This window comes from Lutjanus erythropterus, chromosome 23 (genome assembly GCF_056507025.1).
Source record: "Lutjanus erythropterus isolate fLutEry1 chromosome 23, fLutEry1.hap2, whole genome shotgun sequence".
In the NCBI taxonomy this organism is placed as follows: Eukaryota; Metazoa; Chordata; class Actinopteri; order Lutjaniformes; family Lutjanidae; genus Lutjanus; species Lutjanus erythropterus.
The window spans coordinates 4,803,173-4,825,778 of NC_139339.1; the positions used below are offsets into that span (position 1 = coordinate 4,803,173).

The 22,606-nt window shown below is 42.2% G+C and overlaps 1 protein-coding gene and 4 non-coding genes across 5 annotated transcripts in view; 4 read left to right on the forward strand and 1 right to left on the reverse strand.

Annotated features, from left to right (window-relative positions):
• Nucleotides 1-13,563, reverse strand: part of sema4f (sema domain, immunoglobulin domain (Ig), transmembrane domain (TM) and short cytoplasmic domain, (semaphorin) 4F) — a 68,011-nt gene extending 54,448 nt beyond the window's left edge. The window contains exon 1 of the mRNA XM_084711873.1: nt 12,816-13,563. Coding sequence (XP_084567999.1) covers nt 12,816-12,912 — 97 coding nt within the window. The 5' untranslated portion in view covers nt 12,913-13,563. The remainder of the gene's footprint in view (nt 1-12,815) is intronic.
• Nucleotides 13,564-18,834: 5,271 nt separating this feature from the next.
• Nucleotides 18,835-18,906, forward strand: trnaa-cgc (transfer RNA alanine (anticodon CGC)). The gene has a single exon. It is a non-coding gene; the product is annotated as a tRNA-Ala (tRNA).
• An 818-nt stretch (nt 18,907-19,724) lies between these two features.
• trnaa-ugc (transfer RNA alanine (anticodon UGC)) lies at nt 19,725-19,796 on the forward strand. Its single transcript has one exon. It is a non-coding gene; the product is annotated as a tRNA-Ala (tRNA).
• A 169-nt stretch (nt 19,797-19,965) lies between these two features.
• Nucleotides 19,966-20,037, forward strand: trnaa-ugc (transfer RNA alanine (anticodon UGC)). The gene has a single exon. It is a non-coding gene; the product is annotated as a tRNA-Ala (tRNA).
• A 2,084-nt stretch (nt 20,038-22,121) lies between these two features.
• On the forward strand, nt 22,122-22,193 carry trnaa-ugc (transfer RNA alanine (anticodon UGC)). Its single transcript has one exon. It is a non-coding gene; the product is annotated as a tRNA-Ala (tRNA).
• Nucleotides 22,194-22,606: the final 413 nt, after the last annotated feature.

The following is a 22,606-nucleotide window of genomic DNA, read 5'->3' on the forward strand; positions in this document are numbered from 1 at the left end:
CACAAGAAGAGAGCAGAGCTGGAGATCAACAAGTCAGGGAGACGACACAGAGAGGGAACACAACACAGTCAATGATTGCTTTTAAAACTGATCAAAGCACACACACAAACACACACACGTGAATTATTACCAAAGAAACTCTCTGCAGCGGCGGAAGACACTAACAATCAATAAACACAAAGCAGGAACAGCAGGGTAGCCCTTACTGTCAAGCTGTCTTTTGTGTGTGTTTCTGTGTGTGTCTGTGAGTGTGTGTGTGTGTGTGTGTGCGCGGAAGAAATGGGCCTCATGGTTGTGTGCCAAACCAAGACTGCCAAAAAACACACACACACACACACACACACACACACACACAAAGACTGAGGGAGAAGCAGTGCAGAGAGGTGGTTTGATTTACTGGGCTGCCAAAAAGAGAGAGCGGGCACAATATACAGAGAGGAAACAGATATCTTGGTTCATTATGCACACACACACACACACACACACACACACACACACACACACACACACACACACACACACAGTAGCCTCAGACAGTCTTATCAGTTTTTCCTTTTTATTTAGAAGATCCATTACTCAGCGATTCTTTGAAGACTACTAGTGTGTGTGTGTGTGTGCGTGTGTGTGTGTGTGTGTGTGTGTGTGTGTGTGTGTGTGTGTGTGTGAGTGTGTGTGTGTGATCTAGACAGGAGTCACTGTGCTTTATGACCAGGTGTGTTACCTTGATCATAGCAGGAGTGCTGACTTGCTGTGCATGACACACCAAACACCCTGTGTGTGTGTGTGTGTGTGTGTGTGTGTGTGTGTGTCTGAACTTTCCCAGCTTCATTGAAGTGTAAATTGACTAGATACCATCTGTGTGACTATTTTCTCTACAAACTGGTTGGACTGAAGTGTGCCGTGTTTACAACTGTAAACCAGTTCAGCCTGACGGTTCGGTCCTGATGAGAGGTGAAATTTAAGAGCAGCTGAGTGTGTGTGTCATTATCTCCGTGTCCCATGTATTTACTATGTCATCATCTCGCTAATGAGACATCCACAAAGATATGAGAAGCGGAAGAAGCTACTTCTTTTAAATGTCATTGTAATCGAAAGTATAAACAAACCTACATGTACTAGCTTGCACTTCACTCACTTCAGAGAACATTTAACTAACCGTTTTTTTGGATTTGGCATCTATAGCAAGCTTACAGAGTCACCAGCAAAATTTAGAGGAAGAGGCGCAGAGCTATAGAAATAGGCTAAGATGCATGTTTTAGTAGTTCTGTGTAGGGCTGCATCTAACAATTATTTTCACTGTCGACTAATCTATTACTTTCTCCATTAATCGATTAGTTGCATGGTCTATAAAATGTTAGAAAATAGTGAAAAAGGTCAAACAGTGTTTTGCAAAGCACGAGATGACCTCCTGAATGTCATAAAGGACTAAAGAAACCAGAAAATAATCACATTTAAGAGGCTCGAATCAGCAAATTTTGACTTTGATTTTTCTTAAAAAAATACTCAAACCAATTATTAAAATAGCAGCTGATTAATTTATCAGTTGATTAATTCTTGCAGCTCCAAACTGGCATAAAGGCCAGACATTTTTACCCTTCAACACTTCTGAGGCATCACTGCAGGTGCACATCAACAATACGGACCAATATAGCTGTGATATGCCAATATCTGGCCAATAATATTGATCAGCCGATATATAAGTTGGGGTCTTAATTTGATTCAACACAAATTCATTTAGGAATATGGAACATTTAAGTACAAATTTGAAATAAGGGTCTTTTGACACCAGGATCCTTTTGAAGACAGGGACCCCAGCTCCGACCTTGAGGTCTTTATCGCATCAGTTGTGGTTTCAAGGTGCATATTCCCAAACAAGTACAAACAAAGCCTGCAGCTTTTTGGATCTCAGGAGATCCTCGTGGGTAATTGCCCATTCTGCCTAGCTGGTAATCCGGACTTAAATTCAGACCACCACGAGGTGGTGCAAAACAGTTTAATGCGCCTAAATGTGACAGAGTTAAGCCTGGCTCATACTTGACACCACAACAACACCAGATGGATGCATCATACAAGATCAAGCTTGATCCTGATTTAATTATACTCCACACAGTGGTTTTATTTACATTCCTTCATTTACTCTGTGATATAAAGTGACAACAATCAGGTAACCTCTGTTTTGAGATGACTGCCATATAATCACCATGTTTGCAAAGTCGAGGTGGCTTTGCGAGTTGTTTGTTGTTACTGAAAGGCAGTGGATTAGCGAGCCTTTCTTCAACTTCCTTCATGTTGTATTCACCATCGACAGTCTTCATCGGCTTTAGGCACTTGTAGGAGAAAGCAGCCCACACAAGCAGGCCAGGCTGACCAATCACAGTTCTTGCAGTTTCCACATGGTGTCTGTCGCGGTCACAGCAAGATTCGTCTATACTTTTGTGTATCAGTAATATTCTGCAAGGCTTTACCCCCCGTCACATCACTGTATATCTTCACTGTTGAAATACTTTGTGTGACTTTGCATGAAGGCAGAAATGTTACTGCTGTAAAAAAAAAAAAAAAAGCAGTAAAACTGGAATTTACCAGACACTCAAACTCAGCAGTCTGCACACGGTGGCTTCTTCCAGCTTCCAACTGTCACTGAGAGTAAAAAAAATGCCAACAGGCACAAATCTGGAATAAGCTGACTGCTCGCTACTGCCGGCGCTGAGCTGGTGCGAGGAGTCTCACCACAGAGCGAGGTGTCCAGCTCTTAAACGACCTCCTCTGACAACAACACGGTGTTAGCTTTTCTACTCGATTGTGGCTGCTGGAGATCAATGACCAAAAACAAGCGTGGGGAGATGAAGCGTGTGCTTGTTTGTGTCTGCGCCTGGGAGGAAAGAGCCAAAGGAAGTATTCTGCTCACGAGAGGAGAGAGGGGAAAAGAGAGCAGCTGTGTGTCTATGTGTGTGTGTGTGTGTGTGTGTGTGTGTGTGTTTCCTTCCTTCCCCTCCCACACTCCTCGCTTTGCCTTAGTGCTGACACAGGTCCTGTGCAAAGAAAGGCACACACACTCGAAACATTGGCCTTAAATATCAACAAATCACCTTCGATCTCAGGGGTGAAACAGACATAAAGAGAGGCGCGCATGTATAGAAGGAGTGTGTGCTTTCATTCCAGTTTTTCCATTAAAGGACGCACTTCTTGACCTGAAGACGCACACACACATCCCTACACACAGACATGCAGCAGACAGACACACAGACAGATCAGCAGGTTAATCAATTGATGACTTTTGTTGATTCCAGACTTCCAATCAGTCTGGGTAAACAGGCACCGACTCTCTGAGGATCTTCTCTTTGTGACTGCAGTCTGTGTGTGTGTGTGTGTGTGTGTGTGTGTGTGTGTGTGTGTGTGTGTGTTAAGGTTAAGTGGATGCTGTCAACGTGAACAAGGTGACCCTGTGTGACCCCTGACCTCGTCTTCAACCTGTCACGCCCATCACCCCCTGTCTGTCTGGTTGGCTTTGTCCCGGATGAGATGGATCAATTACGTTCTCTTTCTCTCCGTCTCATTTCATCAATGACTATTAGTTTCTGGCTCTTATCGGAGCACTTTTAATTTTTCTAATTTTCCCTTTTAATTTCACCCTTTCTTCTCCCACTTTTCAGTCTTTTCAGCCCTCCTCTCTTGGGTCGTTAAATCCCAGCATCGAAATTAAGTAGTCAGTGCCATAGACACGTCAATTTAATACTATCCAGTATCAAAAAATGCTTTTTCATTCAATGTCAAAGTAGCCATTAAGGACACAACACGTTTGTACTAAGTTCTACTAATGCTGGCTGATGATTGGCTGTCAAAGGTTATACATGTTTTGAGCTTTTTTTTTTAACCATTAGGTCTTCGAACAGCTTCTTTTTGTCAAATTTTTGGATTTGCTGTCGAGAAAAGTATTGTTCAGGAACTGTTATCACAGCTAAGTATCAGTACAGAAAATTTACAATAACCAGCTCTACCAGAGGTATTCTTGGATTCCGCAATATTATGTTTCGCGATATCGTCACTGTTCTGCTGATTTTGTTGATGTGTCGGTGTGTTCTTTATACTATGACAGTTTTTGTAGACGTGGCATTTGCCTTTGGATCATGTGTCAACATCGCCGCCATTTTGGTCCAGTCAAGACTGGCCTGTAATACACAGACACATGGAGTAATTTCCTACTCCATGTTGATCAATGACCATTGAATGTCATTGAAATTCACTGTTCACACTGTTGTCGCATGTTTACATGTATTTGTTGACAGCCCAGTCTTGACCTGACCAATATGGCAGCGATGTTGACATATCTCAGAAATGTGCTGAGGAGGGCAAGGTGGCGTCCACCTGTTACACGTCTTTGGTCAGTGCCTTGTTTCTGTCCCTTCTCGTTCTCCTTTACTTCACCTTGAGTTGGTGAATAACAAAATCAATACTGATTGACATGATTGACGATGGTCCTAGACAAGAGTCGGCTATATCGAGCGGCCTCTCGGGCGGAAAAAAGTTCCAGAATTAATTCCACACCTCATCACAAGAAGTTTTGAAGTTTTTTAATTCATAATGCCTCTGGGATCGTCCAGGTTTGATTAAAACATTGAAAAGGCTTCACTTTAACTTAAAATTAAAAAGGACAGGAGGTTGAATAAAGTAAAACTCTCCGGCTTGAGAGTGCCGCCTGTATCTAAATGCTGAAAACTGTTCTCTCTGCATTATAATTGGTTTCAACTTGCTTTTCTATCAGATGGGATTTTCACGCAACAGAGGGCTAGAGGGGAAGGAGATGAGGGCAGAAAGCAGGAGTGAATCCCAATGAGTTGATGATATATGCCTGAGCTGTGCACCGCAATCATTTCCTGTAAAGCCCTCCATAGGTAACACTTATTGAATACTAGACACACCAGGGTGCGTTCACACGCACTTCAAGAACTAATCCTAGAAGGATCCTTTAAAGAAGCTGTACGTCACATTATGACACAGCACATTTCAAAACATTTTTATGAACGAGGGAGTGAGAACAAGGCAGGAAGTAGGAATGAGTGATTTAAGGAGGAAGAAGGATTCCACCAAACCGCCTACAGGCAGCCTACCATGTCGCTGACCTCCAAGCGCCTCGTGTTTAAACTGTTCCCAGCGGTCAGACTAGGTGGGGACGGACGCACCCAAGCAAGAGATGCAGAATTAGGACTGGGCCACCAAGAATCCCAATCATGAAATCCTCCTGGGAATGCGACAAAGGGAATCTGCTTGCGTCGACTCAGTGTGTGTGAGTGTGTGTGGCCTTTGACATCTGACTCGGTTTGACCTTTACGCTGACAAGCACCAGTCACAGGAGCGCCTGTGTGGGCCGAGCATTCACAAACAACGTGGGAGAGTGCAATGGACAACCATGTACGTGTACACCGCTAATGTAATTCTCAGAGCGAGAGACGATGTCTGGGCTTAATAAAGGGTGCATTATGAGCAACAGCACATGAGAAGCTAATGAACTTTGCTGACGAACGTAAGGAGTGAGAGAATATTTTCTGTAGGCTGATGACAGCTGAGAATTTACTCCTTTCATCCTTAGTTCACATTCACTTCCTCCTTTTCTTTCTTTCATAATTCTTAGCTAAATATTTCACTCTTAAGTAAGCCTTAGCATTAGCCTTAGCATTAGCTTAGTCTCCTCTTCTCTGAGGTTAGTGTCAGAGAAACATTCTCGCTTTAGCATTAGCTTAGTCTTTTTTTTCTCTGAGCTTAGCATTAAAGAAAAAGTTCAGCTTTAGTTTGAGCATTAGCTCAGTCATTTTCTCTGAGTTAGCATCAGAGAAGAAAATGTAGCTTTGCAATAGTTTAGTCTCTTTTACTCTGAGCTTTGCATCAGAAAAAAGTTTATCTTTAGCATTAGCTTAGTCTTAGGTTTAGCTTTAACATTAGGTTAGTCTCTTTTCCTCTGAAAGATTTTAGGTTTAGCATTAGCTTAGTCTGTTCTTTGAGCTTAGCATCAGAGAAAAGGTTTAGCTTTAGGATTACCTTAGTCTATTTTTCTCTGAGCTTAGCATAAAAGAAAAAGTTCAGCTCTAGGTTTAGCATTAGCTGAATCATTTTCTAGGTTTTGCTTTAGCATAGTCTGTTTTTCTTTGAGCTTGGTGTCAGAGAAAATATTTAGCTGTAGCATTAGCTTTTTTCCCTGGAAAATTGAAAGTCTGAAAAATAACAGAGAAGAAGAAACTGTGAAATAAGAAAAAAAGACACAACAGGAGACAGAAAAATAAAAATAAAGATGTAGACACAACAGAAAGAGTTGCTAAGTGTTGAGTCAGATGCTAACAAGATGCTTATGGTGGAAAGTTTTAAACCACTTGAGACATATAGAGACATACTTGAGACATATAGATAGGAAGGCGGGTTTTAAAATGCTGCAGCTTTCCGTTAGCACTCAAGCTACGGCCAGTAAAGAGCTATAGCTCATCAGACAAAACTGAAAAAGGCGGTAAGAGCATTTCTGATGCCTCTCTCTATTCCCATGGTACCACTCAACACCACAAGGCCCCATCAACCACACTTAGAAGAACAAGAGGGATGAGGGCTACAAAAGACTGGTGAAGAAACAGAGCAAGAATGGGATGCAGGGATGAGAAAAAGGAAGGACTGTTCTCTTGTCTTTGGAAAACCACTTCATATTCCCCGGTGGGAGACAACAATGCAGCCTCAACCCAAACACATAATCTACTGCAGTCCACATGTATTCTCACAGGCAAAGCTCCATTCAGACTGTGTGGTGGTTACGCTCTTCCTGGCCTAATCCCAAGGCATTTCTGTGATATGAAAATATGCAGTGATGAGAATTTTGCACATCATGAGCCTGATCCCTCCAAACAATGGACATCTTTGACCAGATTTCCTGACGACAACATGAAAGCCCCATATCACCACATAGAGCGTCTTTAATGCCCAAAGACAACATCACGTGTCACGTGTATCATGTAAAATCGGTGAGTTTCAGGAACACGACTGCATGAAATTTAAAATAAACATAAAACACAAGTTGCCTTGTTACACATAATCACTTCATTAACACTAAATCATCGCCTGAGTTATGGTGGAAATGGGCAACTCGAAGACCTTCTGCAGTGACATCATGAAACATTTATTCATTTTTATGAAATAATCAATGTAGCTACTGTTGAGGCCGACACGCTGCTGACGACACTGATCGTAAGATGAGATACTTCAGGCTCACCATCTGAGCTGAACAAGCTGCTGAAGGAAATCTTGATCAACGCTTCATCTGAAATCTTTTCTGAATTTTGAATTTTGCCTGTCCTAGCTTTCTGAAAGACTGGTGATGCTGCTGGGGCTATCAGATGAATATTACATGCACAAAGCCCTTCAGTGATAGAGGATTTTTCTGTTACGCCCCAAAACCAAAAGTCAGGGTGCACTATTTATCGGTTAAACATCCGTATTTGCAAATTGAGTGCAACTTGCAAACAAGATGGCATTCACCAATAGAAGTAAACAATATTTATCTGTTGTGTTGCATCAATTTTTACTTTGGTATGACGCCGTACACACTGTAGTCACAGATAACGAAATAAATAATCAAATAAATAATGAAAAACAAAGTAAACAAGCACAAAAATATTGGTGTCAGCATCGGCTATCGGTCAAATTGTTATTTTAAGTGCTTGTATTAGTATAGGCCCAGAATTTGACAATCAGTGCATCCCTAAACTGTATACCAGCAACCAAGAAAATTCAGCAGGGCTGTGGGATTCATTTAAGTTTGACGGCCAAAAACCGTTGGCAGCGGTTGCACTTTTCACACTCATCAGCTCTCATCAGATTTGGGTGCGTCTTTGTTTCCCTGCTAGTGTCATTTAGTGTGAAGCCACAGTCCTACCTGGCGAGCAAAATTCATGAGAAGCACGGACGAGACCAGACCAGACTAGACCACAGAGCCTGCAGCCCCACCCACCACCCACCACACACACACAGGAGCATGAGTGAAATCAAGGCGCTTACTATATTTTCCAGCCTGCTTTGATTAGTCTTTGTTATGAGGGAGTCCCATCCATCCACCCACACACACGCACACAGTTCACCGCAAGCCAAGCGAAAATGTTGGCACAAAAACAAAAACCTACAATAGAGTAATAAATCTTCTATCACTGGAAGCTACTGGGGTGAGAAATGTTTGAATAGGGATTCTGTTAAGCTGCTGTTGACTACAAACAAAGAGAAAGTATAGTTTTGGTGAGCAGGCAGGCGAAGTGATCTGCCAGCCAAGCAGGTGGTGCGGTCGATGGACACTGGGTGGCCTTAATGGGCAACATAATGCTTATATACCTGCATAGTTTCCAACCGACCGGCCTTAATCAAATTAGACACAGCTCCTGTCTCCCTCACTGTAAATGGACCCTGATCCATGCGGTCGCTGCACCGCTGGGAGCCGGGCCCTCCCTTGTGTGCCGACACCCTAATGAGTTTCATGTGAGGGGCATTAAAAAGGCTGCTAGACCAGTGAAACCGACTGGATCTGGCAGTGGAGCCCCCCCCCCCCGATCCAGTCACAGCAGACATACAGAAATTTAATGTAAAGCCAAGTGGGGTTTTGTTTAGAATTTGTGCCATTTAATCATCACAACTTCAATTTCTATGAACGTTAAAGCCATTTTATCAGAGCCCTTGTATATTTTAATTAAACATCAAGGGTTTCTTTGCTAAAATATCTAGATTCAAGTGTGAATTTTATGAATATGTTTTGCCATTGCTGAGCCACATGCTATGTTTTTTGTAAAAACAAAATTATGATGAACCAAACAGGCTTGTTTGTCATTTCTTTAAATGACAATCCCACACTCTGGTGGCAACTTCATTATGCAGTGTGTAATTTCAGCCGAGCGGTTTTACGACTTTCCCCGAAACGTTTAACCAGAGAGTTGGAACGATTCCACTTCAGCCTAATTAGCCACGCTGCCATTTAATATTACATGTTACAAGCACAGCAGTCACAAATCTATCACAACAGCAATGAGGCAGTGAGAAACTGTATCTTCGTGATGCAAAACAGAGGAATAATGTGGGCCAAAATGACATTAAAAATAAGGTATCTTGAAGCAAACTAACTGTGTATTCATTATTACACACCAGAAAGCAATTTATTGATGAATGGAAAGGAGGAGACAAATTCCTAAAGGGATAGATCAGGAGCAGAGAGGAGTGCCACCATGGAGGATAAGCAATGTACTGCCATGGACAGGGTCGGCAACAAAAGGTCCACCTAAAAAATCAGTCTACGCCATGTCTAGAATATTTTCACCACTTTGCTTTGCCGTCACACAGACATTTCTGACAGGAAAGCGTTGTTTTATAAGGCAAACATCTCTCTCTTCGAACCAACCAAACTCCATGGGCAAAATATGCAATTTTACCTCACAGAGCACAGGAGTTGCTGGTCTATCGCTGTCTCAATCTGTTTGTTTGTTTGTGCAGTTGAGTGATTTTGGTGCAACCGAACTAACCTTTTAAAACACCGAAGTCGCACAATAATGCAAACAAACTAAAAGACACAGGCAGCGGTAGACCAGCAACTTCCATGTTCTCAGAAGTAAAATTGCTGATTTCATTGATGGAGTTTGGTTGCTTGGAGAGAGCGACACTTACTGTGGATAAGCACTTCATTCATCCCCACTTCAGATTATCCAAACTATCCCTTCAGCTCTGTATTAAAGTTTAGCCCTGAGGATGGTGCTGGAGGTAGGTTTTATCCTCAGTAACTTTAAAATCCAGCTGAGACTGGAGTTACCCTTCCCATAAACTGAAGCGCTGAACAAGATTTCGCCTGTTGGTGGCACTGGCCGTAGCGACAGAGTATCACCAAACTCATCGGGATTCATCCTCTTGTGAACACACAGGTCAAACAGGATCTACATCACTCGCTTTTCATGTGCTTTTTAGCAGAGCTGCATCTGAAGGCAGCGCCCTGCTGTCAACACTCAGCTCTGCAGGGTGTCACTTGGATATTAGTGCTCATGATGCAAGCAGAGCTAAACACACACAGACAAACACACACATCACCTGACCAGTTGCTCATAACAACTCCTCTGTCTTACATAAGAGTCTCTCTTCAGTTATCATAACACATGCAAACACTGAAGCATGCACACACACACCCTGGTGAGGATGACAACTACTTTTAACTCTACTAGAATGAAATGTTGTGAATTTAATCCAGATAAGAGTCATGCATGTTTGTACTTAGCAGGCAACTCTTTCGTGCAACTGATTTAACTGCAGCAAAACATTCAAACAGAAAGACAATCACGCAGCGATAAACAAAATATTGATGTATTCATTGATGCATCCCTCTCTGTCTCCCTCTCTCACTGCTATTTGTTGGCACTCACTCCGACTGTATTTGTCATGAGGCCAGCGTGCCACAGGCCACTGTTGCGTAATGACACACAGGGCCAGGGAGCTAACTTACAGACACTGCATTCATTCAGCAAACGAGCCTGAATCAATAGCGAGCCGCCGCTGTCTGAAGAAAGAATTTAAACGCAGGTCGATCACGGACTGCAAACACAAAAGGGTTAAAGCACAAAAAAAATCTGCCGCAGACTGCAGCGGTGGAGCAAAGCCCGTTAATACAGTCAGGTGACTGTACTGGAGTACAGGCTAATGGTCAATGGACACACAGTGACGCAACCTGTAAATCTTATTCCCCTGTCTGCATCTGGGTGTAAACACCATCACATGGTAGACAGAGGGTGAGAGGACAGAGAGCAAAGCAAGAAACACAAAACATAATGAAAAGGGAATGGAAGAAGAAAACACAAATGCAGGAGGAAACAAAACAATAGAATACAAAGAACAACAGGGTCAAATTGAGAAATATACCACAGATGGAGTTATTACCATGCAAACAAAGAAAATGAATCCAAAATATGGACAAATGAATAGATACAAAGACACTCATGCAGACAGACTGCAGTCAATTTCCAAAGGATCACAAAGTAGCTCTGTACGACTATTGGCCCATAAGCTTCTTATTATTTTGTTGTGATGGATGTCTCCTCTCATTTTATGTTTTCCATTTTAACTGTCAGTCAGTTCTCGGAAAACAGGAAAGCTGGCGAGCGTGTGCCGCTGACCCTGACCATCCCGGCACAAAGGGAGAGCTTGTTATGGGAGCCGGGCTTGTCTTCTATTCACTCTTATAGCCAGTCATCCCAATCTGTGTCTGCTTCACTTTCGCCGCTTTTCCCACTTATGGATAGTTCAGGTTATTTGAAGCGGGGTTGTATGAGGTACGTATCGATGGTCAGTGTATTTTCTGCAGTCGATGACGGTCAGCATCTATTGAGGACCACCAGCACAGAAGCTAAGAAATGTGCTGCTGTGGGCACAGTAAGTTGCAAAATAGATTTTAGCCTTATAATCTTAAAACCTCAATATCATTTTAAAAGTATGCTGTGTTAAGAATATTTTCTCCACCTTATCTTGCCATCAGACAGCCTTTTCAGATGGGAAACTGCCATCAAATATTACTCTGTAAGCCAACCAAACTCCATAGGTGAAATCTGTAATGTTACATTGCAGAAAAGGGGAGCTGCTGGTCTACCGCTGCATCGATTTGTTTGTGGTATTGTGTGACTTTGATGAAATCAAACTGTCCTTTTAAAGCACCACAGTCACATAATAACACAAACAAAACCGATAAATCTAGGCATTGATAGACTAACAGTTCCTGTCTTCTGTGAGATAAAATCACATATTTTGCTCATGGAGTTTGGCTGGTGAGGAGAGAGAGATATTTGGCTTGTGTAACAGCATTTTCCTGTCAGAAATGGCTGTCTGATGGCAAAGCAAAGTGCTGAAAATCTCCCAAGGTTCCCATGTTGTTACTTGTCTCTGCTTCATGGTAATACACTGACTATCAATAAATACCTCATACAACGCTACATCAAATAATCAGCACTATCCCTTTAACCTTTTTGTGTATGGTTGTGTAAGTGATGCACACATCCACTTCTCAAGAAAACTAAGGGCTCATTTGGAGATCAACAGTCTGAAACTTTTCATCCGCTTTGCTGTTTTCTCCCTGAGCAATGATGCTGAATCACCGCCTGCTTACAGAGCCACTGATCCTGACCTGTGCCTCCTCTGGATCAGGGCAAACGAAAAGACGAATTCCCCCACATGCGTCAATCCTGCCCCAGCGGGAGGCGCGCATTTGACTGAACTGTCCCTTTAAGTTTGAGAGCTGCTACGTGTCTGGATGAAACCAGCAGCTCCGGCGTTTCTCTGCCCAGCCTGTCTGTGCACTTGTTGTTGGCGTTGAGCAGAACAAGTCTGGCACCTGCTTGCTTCGCCAGCATCACCATTTATCAAAGCCACAATGAAGGCAGAAGGCAGCGCTTTGGCACCGCGCCCCCGGTGCGTAAAACAGCCGCACAGACATAAATGCGCGTTTAATTGTGGGTTAAATTGTGTTTTCCAGCCACACACATCATTTTGAAGATGCTCTTTGTCCAATCCATGTGATCAAAAGACATGAAGTAACAATGCAAACTATGCTGAAGTTGCAGATGTTGCTCCAGCCTCATGCATGTTATTGTTTTGATAGCTGTCATCATCATTTTCATCAGCCAGGATGCTGTAAACCGCCCTTTATGTAAATAGATATTAATGACAAATTCATAATATAGCCTATAAAAGTGGAGAAAGTCCCAACGAAAAGGGAAAACACGCTTTTATCATCTTTATATTACCCTCATGAGTTTGTTTTCCTCCACCCTGGTTGTACTCACCTCCAAGTCCGCCCAGGGTCGCTGCTCTGGAGGCTGCGCAACAGAGCAGGCACAGCACCGGGAACGGGATCAACATCGCCCGGCCAGGACGCATCATGACTCGGCTCCTGTCCTGCCTTGGGTCCCGGTGGGAGGTGGAGGTCCGTCCGATCTGATTTCAACACCAAAGTCCCGGACTCAGCTGCGATGCATCCTGGTCCTGATTTCACAGGCTTCTGAGTTCAAAAAGGCGGTCCAAAGCAATAATCGATAAGTTTATGAATTAAATAAAAGCTTCCTTAAATATTTAATTCTGTTAATTCTGCTACAGGTTAGTGGTTTTCCAGCAGCTCTAATCTGCACAAAGCGCACAGAAGTGCATCCGCTCAGCGTAAATGTAACGATTGTATTATCCACTACAGGAAAGCGACATGCTGGAGAAGGAGGAGACGTATAAATACTGTAGTAGTATTTGTGGTGTATTCCAGTCACAAACTGTGTGTCAAAGTAATCCAAAGTGCCGTCCTCTGGTGCAGGAAAAACGCCCGGTGTCCTGGGTTGTAACCGGCTGCAGCCTCTCTCTGGTCACCCCGTGCCGGTGTCGCCTCGGTCAGTCCGTCCCGCTGCTGCAAATAAAAATAAACCAAACCTCCGCTCGTCTTCAGGTTCAATTAACGTAGGAAAATAAATAAAAAAAACAACAAAAATCTCGTTCAGCTCAGCGAAGGAAACAAAATCCCGAGCGCGCGCTGCGTGGCTGGAGCTCGAGCGTCGGCTCGGGTGCAGTGAGCTGCTCGAGGATGTGCTGCCGTGTAGCTCGAGCGCAGGCTGAGTGTAGAAGCCAAACGCCTCGCGCCCCGCCCTCCGGAAAAGGATACAACAGGTAACTGATGACGTCACAGCAGGTGCAGCCATACTTTTTTCCTGAGAAACAGAGATTAATATCAAATTTCGAGGAAACTGTGTTTGTTAAGTTCTTTTGAACTAATGAATAATTTCATGAGTGGAAGTGACAGACAGTGGGGTCAGGGAGTAGGGGAGACCAGGGGCTATTGTAACATTCATTATGTTTTCTTTTGAAACTCATAGATAATTAATAATTTAATAGTCATCTGTTGGCATAAGAAACATATACATGTTAATTAATTAAAAATGGACTTAATATGGACTAATAGAGTTAAAATAAATTAAAACTGTTTGGTTTACATTACACTTATGTCTAAAAATATTTATTATTGGCAAATAATTATTTTTTTTTTTTAACTCTTGGTGGTCTGTTTATCGGTTATCCAATCTAACTGGTATCAGCCAGACTCTGATCAGCTGCACTATATAATATGAGCTGCTCGATTTATCCCTTTAATAATGTAAATATTGATTAAATATTGACACTAGGGTCTGACTGATACCGGATTTTGGGGTCTTAGAATGCTGCCAATAAAACAAACAAACAAATAAAAAAAATAAATCTCCATTATTTTTTGTAAAAAACATTTCAGACAACATTCATTAATTTCAGACAACATATATGGTGATACCGATAATAACTGATAATATTGGGCCAATATATCAGCCATCTAATAAATCTGTCTGGCCTTGATCGGAGCCCATTATTCCATGTGTGTTTCCAGAGTCTAGATTATGAAATTTTAAAATCTTTTTCAGGGTTTTCAGCAACATTATTCATCCGTTACTCATTCAAAATCTCCATTTAAAGAAAGTACATTTGACCAGGGAAGTTCCCTCTGCTCCTTTTAAACTCTGCTTCTGTGGTCTGCTTTACTTAATCCACCTGTCAGTCATATGACATCATGGGGGGTGGGGGGCGGAGCGTCTAAAGTAAAGATGATTAAACAGTAGATGTGAGGTCAATGGTCTGCAGGCCTTAACCACACTAATAATCCACAGAGGTTATTTTCTGCCATGTGTTGTTAATTTGTCCTGACGTGTACTTCTTGCAGTGCTTCAGAAATATATAAATAATCAGAGTGATTTAAGGTGGTGGCGACACACAATCAGCTGCTTCAGTTTGGAAATGTTTCAAGCCTGTGTTGTAATTTTAATATTAATATATGCAATATGGAAAGCACTCTCCTTTCCGCCCCCTCTCTCATTCTCTAAGGAGGAGAGCGGGGACGGCCGGCTGCGCTGACCGGCTGATTTCACGGGGCGGGGGTGCAGACATGTACCCCGGCTCCTCAACAAAAGGGAGGGGTCACAGAGGAGCCCGGATTAAGGGATTTGGTAGACGAGGAGCGGGAAGGAGGAGGAGGACAGGGGTCAGAGGTGAGGGAGCGTCGATAAAGAAAAGCCAAATGGAGCAAAGAAGCGAGCGGCGCCGTCTCTAATCGAGCCTGATTAAGCTCACACTGTGCGTGTCTCATCTTTACGCGGCCACTGACTTTTGAAGCACCAAACGTCGCTCACAATCACAATGAATGTCTTCATCGGTGGCAGTTGTAGCAGCCGTTGGAGATGTGGGCTCTTTAGAAAAGCCCCCTCCCGTGCCTTCACCCTATGACTTTTAGGTGGCGAGTAAATTCATCACTGTCACTGTGGAGGTCCAGATCCACGTCTGGGTCAGTTACTGTTTAGACTGACCACCATGCATCTGGCATAAAGCAAATAAGGACACTCACAAAGTATGACTGCTTTTGGTAGATAACAAACTTGTTTGAGCTGAACTCAACTGTCGCCCCCTTCTGGACAGGTGAAGCAAGTAATTAAAAAGAACATAATGCACTGAAAAACACAGACACCAAATAAGGATTTGAACCAGTGGCCTCATTTCATAAACTTCTTATCTTCAGTCTTAAATTAAGATCAGAAGATAGGATTCTTGGTATTACAGAAGCAAATCCTATCTAACTTTAGGAATCCTGTCTTATCTTACATCATCTTATCTCTTCTCAGGTTAGAAAATTCTAAATACACAATCCAACAGCGCTTATCAACTTAAGTGTCCGTGACCTAACAAACAACACGACTTTTTGCATCTTGTCGAGCTAAAAAACTTTGTAACCTTTTGCTTTTATATAGAAACATATGGAAACATACAACAAATGAAGCAAAAACAACAATGGGCATTTTACTTCAAGACAGTTAGAGGTTTTGCAAACATCTGTAGAGAAACAACGCTAAATTGGGAGATAAAAGAAAGGAAGTGGGTTAAAATAGCAAACACAATATTCACCATATCTGCCATCCCTTGTTTAAAATACAAAAAAAAATAGCAGCCATATGGTCAGAACAAGTTAGCTACCACTACCTTTTAGCTACTGTTTGCTAACAGTACCAACTAGCCGTTACTAGCTAGTTGGTACTTGTATTAACTCCCAAAAACACAGGATACGTTAGCAAGTGAGGAAGGAAATTGGCACATGGCTAATTGTAAAGTTTCATATTACCTCATCCATGAACATCATTTCATGTCAGATGGATTTTCATCGGCTACAGTGAAGAAAACTCCCACGCCACTTCACAATGTCATCAAACTACGTCTTTTGTTTTCGTTTTAATGTGACAGTGACCCCATAGCGGCAAATATTTTGCACTTAAATTATTGGCTGAGTGACTGTTCATCTGTCCTGGCTTTTTAACTTAATCAGGTCCTAATCTTAATTACCATGGATACCAAATAGTTCAGATAGGATCAGCTGCACATTAGGACACCTCTGTAATACAGGCCCAGAAGAAGATTTCTTCCAGATAATCAGAAGACAAAGCAGGATTCGTGGACACAGTCAGATTGATCGAAGCCTTTCAAACCCCTCCACACACACTGGTTCAAATTGAAACACCAAATTTGCATAAACTGGGCACACAGATCGGCATAAATTAACCACAAGCACCAACCACGGAGGAGTATGGCCTTAAAGGGATTGCCACGGCTGCTTATCTGTCCCCTCACATTAATATTCAGACCCTGATGTAAGGAAGCTGCAATCCGTGACCCTGCACTCCTTTGGTTAATGTGGGTGTGTGTGTGTGTCAGTGTACATTGTCACAACTCTGTAAATGCGTCATCTTGATTGTACAGTATGTGTGTGCACGTTTACAAGCATGTGCGTGCATATTTTTTTCTTTGTTTTTTTTTTAACAAATTTTGAGCACGCGCATGCATGTGTGTCAGCCAAGACCGCGACACTGGGTTAGGCCGAAGGTTTTGTACATGTGTGTCTGCATAAGCGTGTATGTGTGTGACTAACGGCCGGGGACTACTGGTTGAGCTGCAGGGATTGTCATGGGTGAAGAGGATGACAGAAAAGAAAATCAGACAGAGGAAAGAGATGGGGAGAGACAGACGAGCCACCACCTCCAGCAAATGTAATTATATGGCTCAGACTCAGCGATCAGCTGTAGGCCAGGCACACACACACGCACACACACGCACACACATGTACACACATGCACAACACTGACCTTGACACCCAACAGTGCCTCAAAAAGGTGAAATTATTGTTTGTTGTGAAGTCTGTCCTGGAATCGCATCTCGTAAATGTGTGACTGATCTGTGTGAGTCATGCCTGCAGTCACGGATTTTAATTCTGTTCTCCCACTTAATCAGCAAACAAACAGATAAACATAATGGCATTAATTGAAGAAAAAAATACTTTTAAGGACAATAAAAAAAATATGCAGTGGGAGCAGATACAGATACAGTATCAGAGAGGTTGTGTTGAACTGCCTGAAACCACCAACAATTTCTGCAGATAGGTCAATAGAAATCTACATGCTAGGAGTCCCACAGGGGTCAGTATTTGACCCGCAGTTGTTTGTTCTTCATATTAATGACACATGTAAGGTAATAACAAATATTGACATTTGATTTATTTGCAGATGATACAAATATTTTCTGTTCTGGAGAACAAGACTTATGGTTGTAAATCATCAATTATTATTGAAAGAGCAAATTTCTCTGTAAGGTATTAGATTATGGAGTATTGTTGATTAGACAACGAACATAGAGGTTCAGTTGTGGGTTTTTGTAACTGAACATGTTGTTCAAAATAAATAAATCAAATGAAATCAAGAGCCTGTGTAATGTGTGTGTGTGTGTGGGGGGGGGGGGGATCACAAAGGGCTCGGCATGTCTGCCCCGAGGAGCAAAGGGGCCACATGCACTCACAGAAACACTCATTTAGCTAACAGCTTTCATTTCCCTAATTAAACCCGAGCTATATAGTGAACCCTGATTTTCTGCTCTCTCACCCTCAGACCCCTCCAGCCCCCAGTGTCCCTGTCTCCCATCACACTTACCACCTCTCCTGCCACATCTGCTCATATTTTCCCCCTCCCTCTATCTGCATGCATCAATCAGGCTGTCGATCTAAAATCGCGGAGCAGAAATCCTGCGCAGAAAGTGAGCGTTTCACGCAGAACGTCTGACTAAAACAGATTACAAGGCGAGCGCGGGGTCAATCCCCGCCCTGTGTGATGTTCGCTACTTGGTTTTTGTATCGCAGCTTGGCTGGTTGCCAACTGATTTACCCCCCATCTCTCACCTCTGCTGAGGAGGAAATGGAACAAACAGCCCAAAACCTTTTCCACTAATCCTCCAACAATGGATTCCGCTGTTTTATTGAGGGTGGAGATGGAGGGGATTCAGGCAGCGGGTCTGAACTGCTGTACTGAGCCCAGGTAAGCCTGGAGATTTGGAGCGACGCTCAAGTTAAAGCATTTTATTAGTTTCTTTCCACCCGAATGATCCGTGAGCGTGGGTGTTTTTGTCCAGGTTCCTCAACATACACAAAAAATTAACGGGATAGTTTGAATTTTTTGAAGTGGGCTTGCATGAGACATCCATAGTCAGGGTGCTACCTCACCCCAGTAACTGTCTGGTGGCTGAGGAGAGAGCGAACTACCTCATACCACCCCGTTCAAAAAATCTGAATTATCCCTTTAACCTGTCACTAGAGGGTTATGAAAATAAATGTGAAGGTGGATGATAAGCAGATGAATCACTCAATCTAGCATATTAGTTTCATCTATCCCTGCCGAGAAAATTCAGTTACAATAGAGTATTAAGTGTCTAACGAGAGGGGATGTAGCTCAGTGGTAGAGCGCATGCTTCGCATGTATGAGGTCCTGGGTTCAATCCCCAGCATCTCCACTTCTTATCTACAGAGGAGCTGCCTGTACTTCTAAGGGTTGGTACTCCTCTGGGTCACTAAATACTACACCAGGCAAGATGTTCAGGATACTCAAGGATTTTGCCAAAAAAATCAGTTGCTGCCTTGCATTGCCTCCAAGGTGAATGAATAAGAAATAGGTCAGAGGAGGAGCTCCTCTCGCCAAGAATACAACACTGAGATCAGCATCTCCTGGCAGTAATGGCCTTCGATGGGCATAGTTACTCTCCAAATGATGTTTTCATTCTTTATATACAGGGGTATCATGACTGTGTAGCCTGTAATGAAAGTCAAGAGTCACTGTTTTTAGATTTAGGCACAAAATCACTTGGTTAGGTTTACAGAAACATCATGTTTTTGATTAAAGTTAAGATGAAATTATTTATCTTGCAAAAACACAGTACACTGAGTTATGACATGTCCTCTTTTCAGCATTCAAATCAAATTCCTCCCAACATTATTTCCCGCCGGTCTATCCTGTTTAACTCGTAATACCTCACTATTTGGAAGCTGAGATCTCTTCAGACTAGAATCTTTTAAAATGCTGCTTCATCTGGTCTTAAATTACTCTTTTTTTAAAGGTTTGTGGATGTTTGTTGTCATGGTTAAAACAATACACAACTGGTTAAAGTCAGGGAGTGACTGTAAAAAAAACATTATCTTCCAGTTTAAATGGGAAATAAACATCTGATTCTTGCGTTCCTGCATTTTCTGAGCAAGCTGAAAAATACAACATAATACTGTATGATGTAATAGATCATTAGCTCATCTAAACCTCAGCAAAAATGCTTTAATCAGAGGGGATGTAGCTCAGTGGTAGAGCGCATGCTTTGCATGTATGAGGTCCTGGGTTCAATCCCCAGCTTCTCCACTTCTTATAGAAGATCTCATCCTTCTAGGATTGGCTTTCCATGTTCACAGCCCTCCTTGCAATGTCCCAAGTTGAGGTGCTCCTTTTGCAATAAATCTTCAATCTTTATGGTGAGATTTCAACTGCAAAGGAAAAGACTGAATTACAGTACAGATAAAGAAGGGGAAGAGGGGATGTAGCTCAGTGGTAGAGCGCATGCTTTGCATGTATGAGGTCCTGGGTTCAATCCCCAGCATCTCCACTTCTTATCAACACACTGTAGTTCAATTCAAGGGGTTTTATATGTGAAATGTACATTAACAAAGGAAGCATGCCAGCAAAAAATGTACAGGACAACCTCTGCTGTTACACATAACTTAGTAAACATAAAAAACTTTCAAACATCTTGTGTTGGATCAGTAAATATCACTCAGTTGAAGGTAATAAAGCCCTGCACTGCCTTCAAGGTGAGTAATACAATACAAAGACCACAATGTTGAATTCACAGGGATATTGGCTGTAATAACCTTCAACACACTTAGTTGTCCTCCAGCTGATCACACACACACAGTGCTATTATGAACATGTGCACACAGTAGTTTTTTGTTAATGCATAAGGTTTGGTTAGGTTTCGACACAAAACAACTTGGCTAGGTTTAAGGGGTGAACTTAACTTAAGAGTTCCAGTCTACTGAACAAACTAACTTAAACTAACTTTTCAAACTTGTGCATGTGAACGTGACTCCAAGCTAAGGATCTACAGTGAAGAGTCAGGCTGAAAACATGGTGTTAATAATACACACAGAGTATTTTCCATTTTATCTTAAACTTTGCTCATCATCCATATCCATCTCCTTCAGTCCCGCTCATCTCACTTGTTCCTGCAGATCCTTTCCTTGTGCGCACAGAGCACAGGGGCAAGATGAAATGAATGAAGCTGAAAAACAAATGTCAAGAATGGAGCTACTATAGTGCATATAGCAGTGATATTCCCCAGGGTATCGGTTTTGTAGTAAGACAAGTACGAATATGACATCATATTCAATTTTTTTTTCACTTTGCACAGAGAAGACTGATGTCAGAAGCAAAGAGGTTGTTCACTTCATTTGGCCTTCATGTCCCATGAATCCCTCCTGGCTGTATTACAGGTATGTCACATGTATGTCATATTGGATGTAACATAATTAGGAGCGACCAAAAAAAATCCCTCATAAAATGCTCCCAGCTTTCCCAAGCTGCATTAATCTGTCAACCCGCTCTTTTGTTTTTTTTTCCCGACGTGACATGAACGCGACATGACTGACGCGTCCATGAAACACAGATACATGTTGAGAGGCTTCTCCTGCTCCAGCTGCACCTGCTGAGGTGTTGCAACACAGCGCTTGGCAGAGGAAACAAAGCCGTATTGTATTATCGCATACAGCGCATTGTGCATGTTTTCTGTGTTAATGAAAGTGTGTTAATCTGCCAAACATTAGCACATGTTTGCAGGCGTTTCTTTCGTGCAGCCATGGGGGAGAACCGTGTGTGCTATCCACCCCTGTGATGTGAATTAAAGATGTTCAAACAATGCTAACCAATCAATTATTTACATGTCACACACACATACACAAGCACAACCTAGACAGCAAACACACACACTATGCGCACAGAACTCTCACACACACACCATATCCTAATAAACAGCCCTGTCTAATTAAAGGGATCATTTCAGCTATAATTAGCCTCGACAGTACGTCTGTGGTGTAGCAATTCTTTATAGTGAGCTGAAATATAATCATTAGTCTCATCCCTCAAAGAGCAAATGAGAAGTGCTGCGTAAGACACACACTGCTATTCTACAATGACTGGTCACTTCAATGGAAAACAGTTAAATCTAATCATCTAATGCTAATGATTCCCAACCAGTTTTCTCATACCCCAGGGGGTAATTGAGCAATTGCCACAGGGTGTGTAGAAGCTGGGGAGAATCTCAAGTCATTTTTATAAAAATAGAAATTATAATTTTATTGTTTGGTAACATTACCACATTAAACACTAGACATATATATCTTGTTGAGTTGTGTGTTTACGTCATCCCAGACGTTTCCAAAAATGTTCACATGCAGAGAAATCTTTAATTGTTGTTAAAATACCTAAACTTGCATTCCCTCTAATGACCAGCAGGGGGAAACTCCACAGGTTGCAAAAAGAAGTCAGATTGTATGTAAGCATATGAGAAAATGACCTTACTTCTAATTTGATTTCTTACCTCAGTATACAGTTTCTTACAATTAATTTCAGGCTTCAAAATGGTGACGTCATATAAATAACATATAATTTATCATAAAAAAAGCACTCAATAGAGGGGATGTAGCTCAGTGGTAGAGCGCATGCTTTGCATGTATGAGGTCCTGGGTTCAATCCCCAGCATCTCCACTTCTTACCTCAGGATGAACTCCCATGTTGCACACATCTGAGTTTACCACAATCTACATTAAACTGTCAAAACAATTAGCTAAAAGTAACGAGCAAACAGTTGAAATAAAAGTAACATTTAGGTCCAGCCTGTGATTAAAATTGCCAGCTAAAAGTGATGTAAAACTGCTGTACAGTTGGCTAAATGGATGAGGAAAAAAGTGATGAAAAAATTGTTAAAACGTCCAGCTTCTCTCACTCCGAATGCTAACGTTAGCAGCACAGATTCAAACCAACCTGAAGACTGAAAACTCCCTCTAACATATCCATCTCCGTATCATGAATAGTGAAATAATAGTTGAGTTTAAAATCAGTTCAGTTGAGGTGGTGGATGAGTTGATCTGACGGGGCTGTGGAGGTACGTCTGACAAAAG